Source organism: Carassius carassius, chromosome 13 (genome assembly GCF_963082965.1).
Source record: "Carassius carassius chromosome 13, fCarCar2.1, whole genome shotgun sequence".
Lineage (NCBI taxonomy): Eukaryota > Metazoa > Chordata > Actinopteri > Cypriniformes > Cyprinidae > Carassius > Carassius carassius.
In genome coordinates, this window is record NC_081767.1 from 16,874,445 (window position 1) to 16,890,699 (window position 16,255).

The 16,255-nt window shown below is 38.8% G+C and overlaps 4 protein-coding genes across 6 annotated transcripts in view; 2 read left to right on the forward strand and 2 right to left on the reverse strand.

Annotated features, from left to right (window-relative positions):
• Positions 1-3,680, forward strand: part of LOC132155999 (extracellular calcium-sensing receptor-like) — a 131,295-nt gene extending 127,615 nt beyond the window's left edge. Inside the window, exons 4-7 of one of the 3 annotated variants that reach the window (XM_059564802.1) lie at positions 1,436-1,601; positions 1,772-2,063; positions 2,217-2,427; positions 3,557-3,680. In XM_059564802.1, coding sequence (XP_059420785.1) covers positions 1,436-1,601; positions 1,772-2,063; positions 2,217-2,427; positions 3,557-3,639 — 752 coding nt within the window. In that variant the 3' untranslated portion in view covers positions 3,640-3,680. Of the gene's footprint in view, positions 1-1,435; positions 1,602-1,771; positions 2,064-2,216; positions 3,263-3,556 lie in introns of those variants that run through there. The other 2 variants (XM_059564801.1, XM_059564803.1) reach the window with 2 other exon arrangements.
• LOC132156005 (uncharacterized) overlaps positions 1-16,255 on the reverse strand; it is a 156,472-nt gene that overhangs the window by 7,049 nt on the left and 133,168 nt on the right. The gene's annotated exons all lie outside the window — the stretch shown is intronic.
• The window catches only part of LOC132155512 (extracellular calcium-sensing receptor-like), a 69,274-nt gene continuing 56,572 nt past the window's right edge, over positions 3,554-16,255 (forward strand). Inside the window, exon 1 of the mRNA XM_059564303.1 lies at positions 3,554-3,680. Within this exon, the coding sequence (XP_059420286.1) occupies positions 3,644-3,680 (37 nt within the window). The 5' untranslated portion in view covers positions 3,554-3,643. The remainder of the gene's footprint in view (positions 3,681-16,255) is intronic.
• LOC132156003 (acetyl-coenzyme A transporter 1-like) overlaps positions 11,405-16,255 on the reverse strand; it is a 249,357-nt gene continuing 244,506 nt past the window's right edge. Inside the window, exon 8 of the transcript XR_009437370.1 lies at positions 11,405-11,417. The gene's annotated coding sequence lies outside the window, so the exon portion shown is untranslated. The remainder of the gene's footprint in view (positions 11,418-16,255) is intronic.

The following is a 16,255-nucleotide window of genomic DNA, read 5'->3' on the forward strand; positions in this document are numbered from 1 at the left end:
GCCCTGTCCTCCGGGGCACTCCGGCTCTTTTGCAGTGGCCATGAAGCCTGCACTCTCTTCGTACGGTAAGCACACCACAACGTGACAGCTAGGACGGAGCAGTGCTGTGAAAGAGAGCTCGTTTCCTACTTTTTTTGGTGCGTGGTGAGCACACCAAAAACTCGAAAAAAATAAGTAGAGAAACTTAAAGTAGAAAACTCGCCTTGAGGCGTTAGTTATCTTACTCTAAGTGTTAGGTCACTCGACAAACATTAAGAATATATTACTTAATTCTCCAAGTCTGCTGAGGACAGCTTCCGAAATCTTCACGGGAAGAGAACGAGAATGACGAAATGGCAGGTAGCTGTGGTTTATATACAGGGAGCGGGACTCCCTGATTGCTGCAGCGATTGGTCTGCCATGGTTGGCAGACGTGGTGTTATTGGTGCTTCCGCGATCGGCCACGCCTGAGGCGGTCCCATAGTGAGATAACGAACAAATGTTAGAAAGAGAACCTGCCCCAGAGCAGGTTAGCTGTGGAGCGTAAGTTAGTAAGGCAATGAATTCTGCTAAAAGCCAAACAACTTTCATGGTACCTAAAACCCAGGATTGGTTAAAAACAAAACTGAAACGTACCTGGCTAACCAGCTACTGTAAAGTGGCTTCATTGTACAGGCCACAGGGCACTCTTTTTTTATATATATGTATACTGATACATCATTGAAAACAACTATTTGGATATTATCGCAGACAAAATAAAACACATACCCTGCACCGCTGTCTTTTTTTGGCTAATTTGTGCAAAACCTTTGCAAAATTGTCAAAGCTTCATTTTAACCACCAATGCAAGTATATACCTTACCTATACATGCTTGCAAAGGGTTTATGTTGTTTGGTCTCCCTAGACAGCTTGCACTGCGTAATATAGCATGAATATGGCCAGGGGTTCACTTCGTTTCATTCGTGTTCAATTTCAGCAGAATACAACAGGGTTTCGTTTTCAGCTGGGTCTGCACCACTAATGCCTGTCTTGTCCGTCTGCATCTTTCTTGTGATTTTAGCACCAGTTTGTTCTCCTTCCCATTATTTACTGCAGTAGTTTCCAGGGAGACCTTTGTTGTTGTTGTTGTTGTTTTTTTTTTACTTAGTAATGAATGTGTTTTAAAATGTAGCAAAGTGCTAAACTTCAAACAAAATATACTTAAGTAAAAGTAAAATTACAGATTAAAAAAAAAAAGTAGCAGTACACAAAAAACTACTCAATTACAGTAACGCAAGTAAATGTAATTTGTTACTTTCCACCTCTGCCCATTTGGCACCACCTGTTCTTTGAAAGCAACACCCCCACAACCTTTATCATAATATAGTGCGTAAATGGGTGAGTGAGTAACAAACAGAGAGATGTGGATAGCTCTAAACATCTGCCTGTATCTGTCCCTGAACTATGTCTCTGCAGCTTCAATCCTCAGACCACATACTTGTCAGCTTCAGGGACGCTTCAGGCTGAACGGGTTGTACCAGGATGGAGATGTTATACTTGGAGGCCTGTTTGACGTTCACTTATTCACAGTGTTCCCAGAGCTCAGCTTTAGAACAGAGCCAGATCCACCATACTGTGAAAAGTAAGTGGGTCCAGAATAACAACATAACTACAAAATAACATAGAGAGACAGATTTTTTTTTTCCCCAGAATGTTAATTCTTGCCATTTTTAGATCTTTTAACTTGTTCAAATTATGTAATAATGCATTCTGTCTTTTAGTTATTATTGCTCTTTATCTTGTTTTCCTTAGATTTAATATGGAAAGCTTCCAGCATGCACAGACCATGGCTTTTGCTATAGATGAGATCAATAAGAATCCAAACCTGCTGCCTAATATTACTCTTGGATATCATCTTTATGACAACTGTGTAATGCTAGGAATGGCATTCCGGGCTGCCATATCCCTGGCTAGTGGAACAGAAGAGTCATTCTCCAACCTCAACTGCACTGGCCCTCCTCCAGTCATTGGAATTGTGGGGGATCCAGGTTCAACTCCATCCATTGCAATTTCCAGTTATCTGGGGATGTTCCGTGTACCTATAGTAAGACTGGATGAAAAAAAAAAATAAATACTCTATATGCAGGTTTTTTTTTTTTTGCTCTTTTTTTCACTCTGTATTTTTCTAACAATTTCTTTTGCATCTGCATGTCTCAATTACAATGTTCCATGCATTCCCCCTTTTTTTTCTTATTAGGTAAGTCACTACGCCACCTGCTCCTGTTTGAGTGACAAAACAAAGTACCCCTCTTTCTTCAGAACAATCCCCAGTGATGCCTTCCAGGTACGGGCTATGGTTCAGATCTTGAGGCATTTTGGATGGACCTGGGTTGGTCTCCTCTATAGTGATGATGACTACGGAATCTATGCTTATTTGTCCTTCAAGCAGGAAATGCAGCTGTTTGGAGGTTGTGTTGCTTTTTCTGAAATCCTGTCCAATGATAACAACCCCAGAAATATTCAGCGTATAATAGCAGTTATTCAGTCCTCAACTGCTAGGGTGGTGGTTGTTTTTTCTACTTTATCCTATCTGCTGCCTTTGATGGATGCAGTGGTTTTGCAAAACTTGACAGACAGACAGTGGATTGCCAGTGAAGCTTGGGCCACTGCACCCGTATTTCACACTCCACATTTCCTGCCCTTCTTGAGGGGTACACTAGGCATCGCCATAAGGCGTGGGGAGATACAGGGACTTCATGAGTTTCTTTTACATCTTCGTCCCAGCAATGATCCACAAAACAATATGTTGAGGATCTTCTGGGAGAACATGTTTGTGTGCAGTTTTGAAACTGAGATACATGAACAACATATTAAAAATGTGTGTACAGGACTGGAGGATTTGAATGCCACATACACACCATACACTGATGCTTCAGGGTTGAGAGCAGCTTATAATGTCTATAAGGCAGTTTATGCCCTGGCACATGCACTTCATGACCTGATGCAGTGTGAAGAGGGGAAAGGACCATTTAGTGGAAACAGCTGTGCCAACACAATGAACCTGAAACCCTGGCAGGTAAGACCCACAGGTATATTGCAGATTCTCTACAGGCATACAGAAGACCTGAATGTGGAAAGCAAAATATGTGCTGTACGATAATTAAAATTTTAGATAAACATGTAATACATGTTCCATCTTCAAACTATACAGCTGGTCCATTACCTAAAGAAAGTGAACTTCACCACAGGCTTTGGGGATCAAGTGTCATTTGATAAAAATGGAGATGCTTTGGCGATCTATGATGTGTTGAATTGGCACCCTAGCTATGACGGATCAGTAAGGGTCCAAGCAGTTGGTGTAGTGAATGAAGATTCGACAAAAGGGATGGTGCTGACACTGGATAAGGATGCAATTTACTGGAACTTTGAGCCAAAAAATGTAATATTGCATATTAATGGAATTCTTTTTGTAGATATAAAGTCTAAATTTCAATCAAAGCTATGAGAAAACAAATGAGAATAAATTAATGGAAATACCAAGCTTGTTATTATATGAAGATTCAAGACAAATGACTAATAACAGATGGTCTCTTTCAGCCCCCACGATCTGTGTGCAGTGCGAGCTGTCCCCCAGGAACCAGACAAGCCACAAGGAAGGGCCTTCCTGTCTGCTGTTTTGACTGCATGCCATGTGGAGATGGTGATATTTCTAATAAAACAGGTGAGATGATCATTGCTTGCAAAATTTGAATATAAGAATATAATGAATATAAAATTCTCACCTACTCACAGATGCTATTGAGTGCACAGTGTGTCCAGATGAGTTCTGGTCCAATCCAGAAAAGGATCAGTGTGTCCCTAAAGTAGTTGAGTTTCTGTCCTATGAGGATCCTCTGAGCATCTCTTTGACCACTGCTTCCCTGCTTGGAACCTGTTTATGTGCTGTTGTGATAGTCATATTCTATCAGCACCATAACACTCCAATTGTACGTGCAAACAATTCAGAGCTCAGTTTCCTGCTGCTGTTTTCACTCAAAATGTGTTTCCTTTGTGTGCTACTGTTCATTGGCCAACCACAGCTGTGGACATGTCAGTTTAGACATGCTGTGTTTGGCATAAGCTTTGTCCTGTGCATTTCCAGCATCCTGGTCAAGACTATGGTGGTGATAGCTGTGTTCAAGTCATCTCGACCAGAGGGCAAAAGTGCAATGAAATGGTTTGGATCAGCTCAACAAAGATGCACAGTTCTGGTCCTAACAGCACTTCAGGTTGTGATATGTGCAGTCTGGCTATCAACTGCCTCTCCAACACCACATAAAAACAACCAGTATATCCGCTCTAAAATAGTATATGAATGTACTATTGGCTCAGTGGCTGGTTTTTCTATGCTGCTGGGATACATTGGCCTGTTAGCAGCAGTAAGTTTCCTGTTAGCCTTTTTAGTGAGAAATCTTCCAGATAATTTTAATGAAGCAAAGTTCATCACTTTTAGCATGTTGATCTTCTGTGCAGTGTGGGTTGCATTTGTTCCAGCATATGTGAGCTCTCCAGGGAAATATGCAGTGGCTGTGGAGATTTTTGCCATTCTAGCTTCTAGTTTTGGATTACTGGTGGCAATATTTGCCCCAAAGTGCTATATTATCCTTGTTCATCCAGAGAGAAACACTAAAAAAGCCATCATGGGTAGAGAAACACTAAATAAATAGATTTCCATCACTGTGTTGTAAAATGTTGAAGTCTGATTTGGCTCTATTGTTTTTGCTTTCACCTCTGTGTAAAAAAAAATAAAAAATAAAAAAATATATATACTTATACATACAGGTACAGTAAAGACCAATTAAATCATCATACTAGAGAAACAGAAGCAAACCAATAGATTTCACTGAAATGAAGCAAGTGAAAATGATTACTCTCCAGCTACAAAATGCCTCAGCTTTGAAACCTTTCAAATGGTAGCGATACCCATAATGCACTTTGTTTCTCGCAAGTACGACGTCACCTGACAAAGACCGATTGCCATATCAAGATTTTAATCATCATTCAGTAACCAGCAACAACCAAGTACCCCTTCCTCTTCTCAAAGAAGACATGCGATACAGTACTAAACTGTCTTTCACTGTCGGTACTTGTAATGATTTCTGCATCATTCTCAGAAAGTTTTAAATGCTTCCACAGTGCCGTCATGTTTGCTGCATTAGTGCGTGCCTCTATTTGATCACTTCATGTTTTGTCTTTTTGCGTATTTCGGCTGCCGAACAATCGGTTACAAAAAATAACTGCAGTACATTAAAGTTCAACAGCAGTAAAACTGCAGTCCAATGAAGTGCATCTCCATTTGCAGTAAGAAGTACAGATATAATATAACTGCAGTTCAGTTATACGCTAAAATCATAGACTGTATAAAAACATTGTCCGTGATGTCACCCATAGGTTTCTGAAGAGCGTTTTTGAAGCCAAAAGTAGGTGAAGCCGGCAGTCGCCATATTGGCAGCATCTCACCGCGCGTCACTCCTGGATATTCGACAATGGGCAAAAAGGAAGGGGCTGCGTCGCACACCTAGCGTGACCGCAGTGACAGCAGTGACAATTCACCGATCACTCAAGTATATTATGCAGAACTTTAAGGCTTAATATAATTTAAACGGATGAGTTGTTAAAAAATTCACCCCCTCACAGTTGTCATGAAGGGCAAAATTAGCTATATAGACCAAAATAATTATTTGTGCACCAGGCTGTAAACATTATTTTCTGCTGTAAAGTTTAAAACACATTTTGTAAAAGCATTTTAACTCGCGAGTCTATGGGATTGATTCCCTTTTGCAGCCAGCCTCAAGCGGCCAGTTGACGAATTACAGTTTAAGTCACTTCCTTGTTGGCTACACAAGAGAGAACGGGAGGTTGCCGCTTGGCTAAAATGCATGTGCAGATTTAAGATGCGAAAACTTCTAAAGCCGCATTTCCACCTCTGGAACTTTACCCAGGAACCAGGGACTTTGGACTGGTACTCGATGTGTTTCCACCGCAGGAACCAGGAACTAAATAAAGTTCCTGCTAAAAAAATGCCCCTCAGAAAGTCCCTGCTGGCAAGGTAGTACTTTTTCAAAGTTCCGGAACTTTTGGGGACGGGACTTGGGCGCTAAACATGCTGATTGTGTTCACGAAGCATTGTGATTTCAACTACCATTTATTTGGATCATTTTCAAAACATTACTGTTATTGTGCCATGAAATGTAATTTTAAAAGTATTTCAGGTGAGAATGTAGTTGTTTAAAACTCAAATATGTGGTTTATTTATAAAGACAGCATCTATTTAAAAATGTGTTTCGCTGATTTCGGAGATGGTTAGCTCCACACGATCAGTGGCAGCTCAGTGCTCATGTATCCTCCGAGAGCAGTCTCACCTCGGCTAGTCTTTCTGATATGTGCCGCTGGCTCTGATGTCTCTTTAGTGGTTAAACATAAAATATAATTCGTTGTGGGTTAATTGATATAATATTTAGTTTCATTGTAATGTCTGTATATATACACATTTCCCTGAACTAAGTACATTTCTGCAGCTATTATTATGTTTAAATGAAAACGAAAGGAGGCAGTAGTATTTGTTTTATTTTAAATATACAGTGAGGAAAATTGCATTAGCCAAGGCGAGCTGACTTATGTTTTCAAGTACGCTGCTGTTTGCAGAATTACCGGATTTGCGTCATCACGGACATCACACTCCCGAGTCGAATGCACAAAGTCTGAACTACCGAGGATGCAAGTCTAAAATCAGCGTAATTTGTATTTAGATACGCATGCCGTAAAGATGTGTCATTCTTGAATGATTCGTTCATTTTGAACGAATCTTTAATGTGACTTGGAAAGAACGAGTAGTCTTGGGGGGTGATTCGTTCAGTCGTGCATGCGCAATATTCTATAGGTTCTGTTCTGCTAGTAGTAGTTCACCTGAGTCAGTCAATGCAGTTGTGAGCCGGAAAGAGAATTGATTAGTTCATCTCGGGTCTTCGGGTTGTTCGTTCTTTTGTCCCGTGACGTGACAGCATTGGCCAGAGTAATTAGTTAATTTATAACATTCCTTACAAATGGGTGCATAGTAATTATTATTAAATTTTTATTATAGTTATTATTTACTCTTACAGTCAGTGTTGGGGAGTAACTAGTTACATGTAACAGCGTTACGTTATTTAATTACAAAATTATTGTAACTGTAATTAGTTACAGTTACTATGAAAAAATGAGTAATTAAATTACAGTTACTTATGAAATTTTTAACGATTACAAAGGGGATTACATTTGAGTATTTACACACATCCACATACAGATTTAACTGATTTCTTTCCCAAATTGCACTGACTATTCTGAGACATACCGCCCTAATAATTTCCAGGATGCGGAAATACAGTCTGGTTTGTAGAATCCAGTCATTAAAACGAAATGCCTAACGCGGACGGAATATGCCACATTAAATCAAAAGTAGGTCAGTACACTTGAATCAAAACATGACATCGACTAGTGTCTGTGAATATAAAGCCCCAAAAATGCAATATATGACTTGCACATTCTGCGTGTCTGTGGAAATCAGGCGCGGACTGGACACCGGGAGAACCGGGACAATTCCCGGTGGCCTAGCAGCCGATTTTGCCCCACTATTTAATATCATTATTGTATACTAAAGCGATCATTTGCGAATCCGCCATTTGATAATTAAATCTCTAATAAGTCATGAATTGTTAGTCATGACTCGCGCGCTCTCCGCGCCTCCGCCAAACGGGTTGGATCAGACTCAATCAATGTAATCAATCAGAATAATCAATGCGAGAGAACAAGAGAGAAAAGAGTGGACTGTGGAAGCGCACAGCTGGAGCAGAGAAGCAGAACTACTGTTCAGGGTTTTAGGTCAGTTTCATCTGTAAAGATGCTTTTTTGTCTTTGTTTTTTTATTTAATTAATCAAGCAGCAGCACGTTGCTCATCAGTCATCACTCAAAATACTATATAAAGGACATCATTATTATCTGTTGTTACATTATTATCTAATGTTACAGTAGGAATTTAGCTGAAAAAAATTCAGATTTTTTTTATAGGTTTAGGGGGAGCTACGAGAGACAACACCACAACCCTTACGAAAATTAACATTTTAATATTTAACTATAAATCCAGAGAAAATGGTTACTATTGTTTAACTGTGGTAACCAAAAATGTAAAATTATTTTACAAATGTATTTATTTAAAAAGAAATACAAATCCATTTGCAAAAAAACAAAAACAAAACAAGGTTATTTTACTTTTATAGAGGCTAATAAAAGCATGATAACTTTTTGTTAGGGAAAAACATGACTCGTGTACAGTATTAGGATTTTTCTATAAAGATATTGTAGTATTGTAGAGTATTGTATTGTAAAGTATAGTTTTGTTCAATCTTGAGTATTAAAGTCATGAGAGAGATGGATAACAGGGCAAAATAAAAAGACTGAAGAGAAAAATGGAAGTGAAGGTGCAGTTCAGGAGAGAACTTTAAATTATTTTGCATGTCCCCAAATTAAAGATTTAAACCTTTTTTTATGTCAGGTCCATACAAAAAATAGTTTTGTCCATGAATTTGTTTGTATGAGTTTGAATTTTCCAGTCTGAATTTTTTTCCCAGTCTGCCCCTCCTGTAAATTAATGGCAAAGACATGGTTTCATTTACTACACATAGGCCTACTGAAGCTCGCAGTGTTTTCAACCTCTGCCATCTCAATATACTTTAGGAGTACACGAGCACATAAACATAATTTCTAGAACTGCTCTGTGTCACTTCATGTGCATTTTACTTATTTTGAGAAAACTATCATCATATACAAAGAGACAGCAGTTTAAAAAAAAACACCAATGTTTCAGGAGTTTAGTACACAGAATACGTCACATGCTTATTAGATAAATGTATTTAAGTTGATGCATATGCTTTCATTTATTATTCTTTAATTTTCACAAATTTAGAAAAGTAATCAAAAAGTACTCAAAATAATTAGTTACATTACTTTAATAAAGTAATTGAAAAAGTTACACTACTATTACATTTTAAACAGGGTAACTTGTAATCTGTAACCTATTACATTTCCAAAGTAACCTTCCCAACACTGCTTACAGTTACGTGATGCATTTCTGGTTTCAAATTGTTGCTTTTAATTTCTGTAATGATTGTACTTATCCATAACACTGAATGTGGTAGTAAAAATTTGGTTATGCTTTAAAATTTGTCCATATGATGGCGAAATCATTTTGATTTGTTTGTTTGTTTTTGTTTTTGTCTTTTGAGTTCACCCTTCAGATTAGACTATAGAACTGTAGTGTTATTTGTTTAGGATTCAAAATGTTATTTACTTTTAATTTATGTCATTATGTCCTTTTTGAGCAATCATCTTATACATATATTAGACCAATATGTCAAGTCTGCCTAGGAAAAGCAATTATTATACCAGCAAACTCAAAATTGGAGTAAAGATGAACAAACTAGGCTATAAATACTTTGTATTGTAGGCTTGGATTATTACATTATTATTCAGCCTAGTGTTTATTTTCTTATAAACTACTATTTACTTATTTATTTATAACAGGGTTTTATTTATTTATAAAATATTAACACACCACAGATCCTCAGTAACACAACAGTAACAAAAACACAGTGACAGAAATGTCAGAAATAGCGACCCGAAGACCCGAAAGATGAACTAATCAATTCTCTTTCCGGTTCAGTCTGCATTGGTTTAGTGTATAGACTGTATAAAAACATGGGCGTAGTGTCCGTGACGTCACCCATAGGTTTCCGAAGAGAGTTTTTTTAAACCAAAAGTGGGCGGAGCGGGCCGTCGCCATCTTTGCAGCGCGTCACCACGTGTCACTCTGGGGTAATCAAAAATAGGCAAAAAGGCGGGAGCTGGTTGGCAATCCACCTGTCACTCTAGGGGCCATGCCTTTAATTCTGCAGAACTTTAAGGCTTAATATAATTTAAACAGATGAGTTATAAAAAAAATTCACCCCTCTCACAGTTGTCATAAACTCAAGTCAAGTCACCTTTATTTATATAGCGCTTTAAACAAAATACATTGCGTCAAAGCAACTGAACAACATTCATTAGGAAAAAAGTGTGTCAATAATGCAAAATGATAGTTAAAGGCAGTTCATCATTGAATTCAGTGATGTCATCTCTGTTCAGTTAAATACTGTCTGTGCATTTATTTGCAATCAAGTCAACGATATCGCTGTAGATGAAGTGACCCCAACTAAGCAAGCCAGAGGCGACAGCGGCAAGGAACCGAAACTCCATCGGTGACAGAATGGAGAAAAAAACCTTGGGAGAAACCAGGCTCAGTTGGGGGACCAGTTCTCCTCTGACCAGACGAAACCAGTAGTTCAATTCCAGGCTGCAGCAAAGTCAGATTGTGCAGAAGAATCATCTGTTTCCTGTGGTCTTGTCCTGGTGGTCCTCTGAGACAAGGTCTTTACAGGGGATCTGTATCTGGGGCTCTAGTTGTCCTGGTCTCCGCTGTCTTTCAGGGCAATAGAGGTCCTTTCTAGGTGCTGATCCACCATCTGGTCTGGATACGTACTGGATCCGGGTGACTGCAGTGACCCTCTGATCTGGATACAGACTGGATCTGGTGGCTACGGTGACCTCGGAAAAAGAGAGAAAAGACAAATATTAGCGTAGATGCCATTCTTCTAATGATGTAGCAAGTACATAGGGTGTTATGGGAAGTGTTTCCGGTTCCGGTTTACCTAATTAATGCAGCCTAAAAATCCTTTAACGGATTTGGATATTAAAAGCATATTAGTATGTTATGTGTAAGCCAGGTTAAAGAGATGGGTCTTTAATCTAGATTTAAACTGCAAGAGTGTGTCTGCCTCCCGAACAATGTTAGGTAGGTTATTCCAGAGTTTAGGTGCCAAATAGGAAAAGGATCTGCCGCCCGCAGTTGATTTTGATATTCTAGGTATTATCGAATTGCCTGAGTTTTGTGAACGTAGCGGACGTAGAGGATAATAATGTAAAAGGAGCTCATTCAAATACTGAGGTGCTAAACCATTCAGGGCTTTATAAGTAATAAGCAATATTTTAAAATCTATACGATGTTTGATAGGGAGCCAGTGCAGTGTTTACAGGACCGGGCTAACATGGTCATACTTCCTGGTTCTAGCAAGAACTCTTGCTGCTGCATTTTGGACTAGCTGTAGTTTGTTTACTAAGCGTGCAGAACAACCACCCAATAAAGCATTACAATAATCTAACCTTGAGGTCATAAATGCATGGATTAACATTTCTACATTTGACATTGAGAGCATAGGCCGTAATTTAGATATATTTTTGAGATGGAAAAATGCAGTTTTACAAATGCTAGAAACGTGGTAAAGATTGTGATCAAATAGCACACCTAGGTTCCTAACTGATGACGAAGAATTGACAAAGCAACCATCAAGTCTTAGACAGTGTTCTAAGTTATTACAAGCAGAGTTTTTAGGTCCTATAATTAACACCTCTGTTTTTTCAGAATTTAGCAGTAAGAAATTACTCGTCATCCAGTTTTTTATATCGACTATGCATTCCATTAGTTTTTCAAATTGGTGTGTTTCACCGGGCCGCGAAGAAATATAGAGCTGAGTATCATCAGCATAACAGTGAAAGCTAACACCATGTTTCCTGATGATATCTCCTAAGGGTAACATATAAAGCGTGAAGTGTAGCGGCCCTAGTACTGAGCCTTGAGGTACTCCATACTGCACTTGTGATCGATATGATACATCTTCATTCACTGCTACGAACTGATGACAGTCATATAAGTACGATTTAAACCATGCTAATGCACTTCCACTAATGCCAACAAAGTGTTCAAGTCTATGCAAAAGAATGTTGTGGTCAATTGTGTCAAACGCAGCACTAAGATCCAATAAAACTAATAGAGAGATACACCCACGATCAGATGATAAGAGCAGATCATTTGTAACTCTAAGCAGAGCAGTCTCAGTACTATGATACGGTCTAAATCCTGACTGGAAATCCTCACATATACCATTTTTCTCTAAGAAGGAATATAATTGTGAGGATACCACCTTTTCTAGTATCTTGGACAGAAAAGGGAGATTCGAGATTGGTCTATAATTAACTAGTTCTTTGGGGTCAAGTTGTGGTTTTTTGATGAGAGGCTTCATAACAGCCAGTTTGAAGGTTTTTGGGACATATCCTAATGACAATGAGGAATTAATAATAGTCAAAAGAGGATCTATGACTTCTGGAAGCACCTCTTTTAGGAGCTTAGATGGTATAGGGTCTAACATACATGTTGTTGGTTTAGATTATTTAACAAGATTATACAATTCTTCCTCTCCTATAGTAGAAAATGAGTGGAACTGTTCCTCAGGGGGTCTATGGTACACTGTCTGATGTGATACTGTAGCTGACGGCTGAATGGTTGCAATTTTATCTCTAATAGTATCGATTTTAGAAGTAAAGTAGTTCATAAAGTCTTTACTGCTGTGGTGTTGGGAAATGTCAACACTTGTTGAGGCTTTATTTTTCGTTAATTTAGCCACTGTATTGAATAAATACCTGGGGTTATGTTTGTTTTCTTCTAAAAGAAAAGAAAAGTAATCGGATCTAGCAGTTTTTAATGCTTTTCTGTAGGATAGGTTACTTTCCCGCCAAGCAATACGAAATACCTCTAGTTTGGTTTTCCTCCTGCTGCGCTCCATTTTTCGGGCTGCTCTCTTTAGGGTGCGAGTATGCTCATTATACCATGGTGTCAAACTGTTTTCCTTAACCTTCCTTAAGCGTAAAGGAGCAACTTTATTTAAAGTGCTAAAAAAGAGAGAGTCCACAGTTTCTGTTACATCATCAAGTTGTTCTGAGGTTTTGGATATGCTAAGGAATTTGGATACATCAGGAAGATAACTTAAAAAGCAGTCTTTTGTGGTAGAAGTGATGGTTCTTCCATACTTGTAACAAGAAGTAGAATTTACAATTTTGGCTATATGAAGTTTGCACAGAACTAAATAATGATCTGAGAAAGCATCACTTGGCTGAATAATTTCAACACTATCAACATCAACTCCATGTGACAGTATTAAATCTAGAGTATGATTTCGACAATGAGTAGGTCCTGAAACGTGTTGTCTAACACCAATAGAGTTCAGAATGTCTATAAATGCTGATCCCAATGCATCTTTTTCATTATCAACATGGATATTAAAATCACCAACTATTAAAACTTTATCTGCAGCCAGAACTAACTCGGATGTAAAATCACCAAATTCTTTAATAAAGTCTGTATGGTGCCCTGGTGGCCTGTATACAGTAGCCAGTACAAACATAACAGGGGATTTATCATTAACATTTGTTTCTCTGGATAATGTTATATGAAGCACCATTACTTCAAACGAGTTATACTTGAAGCCTGCCCTCTGAGAAATCCTGAAAACGTTGTTATAAATTGAAGCAACACCTCCACCTTTGCCTTTTAGATGCGGCTCATGTTTATAACAGTAATCTTGGGGGGTGGACTCATTTAAAATAATGTAATAATCAGGTTTTAGCCATGTTTCTGTCAAACAGAGTACATCTATATTATGATCAGTGATCATATTATTTACAAAAAGTGTTTTCGTAGAAAGGGATCTGATATTCAATAAGCCAAGCTTTATCATTTGTTTATCCATATTGCTTCTGTTTTTTATTTGTTGAACCTCAATTAAATTGTTAATCTTAACTTGGTTTGGACGTTGTTTGTATTTTCTAGTTCGGGGGAACAGACACCGTCTCTATAGTGTGATATCTAGGTGAAAAGGTCTCTATGTGCTGAGAATTAACTGACCTCTGTGACGGGAGGCAGCTAGCAGACGGTCAGTTTAGCCAGTCTGTCTGCTTCCTGATCTGGGCCCCAGTTAGTCAAGTATAAACACTAAGACTATTTGCCATATTTCTAGAGAGAAGAGTGGCGCCACCCCAGGAGGGATGAAGACCATCTCTTTTCAACAGGTCAGGTCTGCCCCAAAAGCTCGTCCAATTGTCTATGAAACCTATGTTATTCTGTGGGCACCACTTAGACATCCAGCCATTGAGTGATGACAATCTGCTATGCATCTCATCACCACGGTAAGCAGGGAGGGGACCAGAGCATATTACAGTGTCTGACATCGTGCTTGCAAGTTCACACACCTCTTTAATGTAATTTTTAGTGATCTCCGACTGGCGAAGTCGAACATCATTAGCGCTGGCATGAATAACAATCTTACTGTATTTACGTTTAGCATTAGCCAGCACTTTTGACTATGGCCAGCACATTTGACTATGGTGGCTGGTGTCTCTATATTCACGTTCCGTACAATAGAATCACCAATAACTAGAGCACTTTCATCAGGTTTCTCAGTGGGTGCATCACTGAGTGGGGAGAACCTGTTTAATGTTTTGATCAGAACAGAAGAGCTGTGTTTTGACCCACGACTACGCTGCCTCACCGTCACCCAGTTGCCCTGCTGCAGTTTCCGGAACCGAACAATGTACAGGAATCCCTGAGCTAGACGCATCCAAAGCCGTATCTAGAGCCCTAACATGCATTAGGACTTTTTAGTGAAACCATTATCGTAGTGGATCCATTTCTGCTACCAAGGAAGTAATATTAGAAGAAAACATTATCAAACATTCTAACTGTCCTCAATTAAAGTTTGGATGCGTGTCTCAAATTCTGAAATTTTCTCTGTCAGCCTAACTATTTCCCTGCATTTATCACATGTGAATCCCTCATCAGCGACAGAGATAGATAAACTGTACATGTGGCAAGAGGTGCAAATAACAATAGCAGGAGAAGCCATTACTCACTGTGTTTGATGAAATATTCTTACTGCGGTTGTTTGATGAACTTGTGAAAAACTGAGGAGAAAAGAAGGAGAAAAGAAAACAGCGATATGTTCGAATGAAAACGCTAATGACAAGTTAACGAGTGCTAACGCTTTTGAAGGGCAAATATAGCTATATAGAACAAAATCTTTTTTTGCACCAGGCTGTAAACATGTTTTTATCTGCTGTAAAGTTGGGCATCTTGACATGGGGAGTCTATGGGATTGACTCCCTTTTGCAGCCAGCCTCAAGCGGCCAGTCGATGAATTGCAGTTTTTGTCACTTCCGTATGGGCTTCACGAGAGAGCGGGAGGTTGCCACTCAGTTTAGTGTATGGGTCTATCACGAGATTAAGGAATGACTTAAATCCGAAGACTTGTCAGACAAGAGGTGAGGTGAGCTAATAACAGACGACCCAGGTAAAGAATGAATTAATCTTTTCTGTATATTATAGCATTTTAGTTTTGTATTGTTTGTAGTGTGATCAACATTTGCGTAAGTACTAGATGTGTTGGGGAAGTAACACGTAACATTTTAATTACATTTTGCTAAAATGAGTGAAATGACTTGAAAAAAGATTTGTTCATTTTGCTGAACGAGACTCAAAAGTCAGAGTCTGTAAAATGATCCGAACTTCCCATCACTAGCACGCAGACCGACGTCACCAGACTATTTCCCTAATCTTTCCGGTACTTTAGACCGCGGTGGAAACACAGAAAGCAACAGGTCTGGGGGGAAAATAGTTCCTGGGGAAAAATAGTTCATGGTACAATTGTTCCGGGTAATTCCGGTGGAAAAGCGGCATAAGTGTGTCTGATTGCATGTACTTTATTTTAAATGAGCATTTTTTAAATAAAGCTCCTATGATTAGGTTCAGTAAATTCACTTTAATGGCAAAGAGGTTATTTTCATCGCCATTAAAGTATACATGAAATTGAAATTGACTATATTTATTTTGTTACACAACTTATTTTGTTACAAGTATGTTTATTTTGTTATTTTGTTTTCACAACTCAAAGATCTCTCGATTCTAATTAACAATCGATCTGATGGCTTGGAATGAATGGTGGCGGAGAATGCTCGAGCTATCGCAAGTATGAAAGAGACGGTTAACGAAAACACCTGGACTAACACCAACAGATAGCTGACATAAAGACAGCTGTTGAGTTTGTATGTGCCGAAGTTAATGACGTCAAAAGCCAGCTCGGTCTGATGGAGACAAAAGTGAAGAAGGTTGATGCGAAATCATCTGAGCATGAACAACGTTTATCCTATCTTGAAGGATACACACGCCGTTGGAATCTTAGAATCTACGGGATCCCTGAAAAGGAGAGGGAGGATGTTCGGGAGAGGGTTATCCAGGTCTGTCAGCAGCTTTTACCAGAAGCAAAGGACAAACTTGCACTGATATTTTTCCACCAACCTGAGTT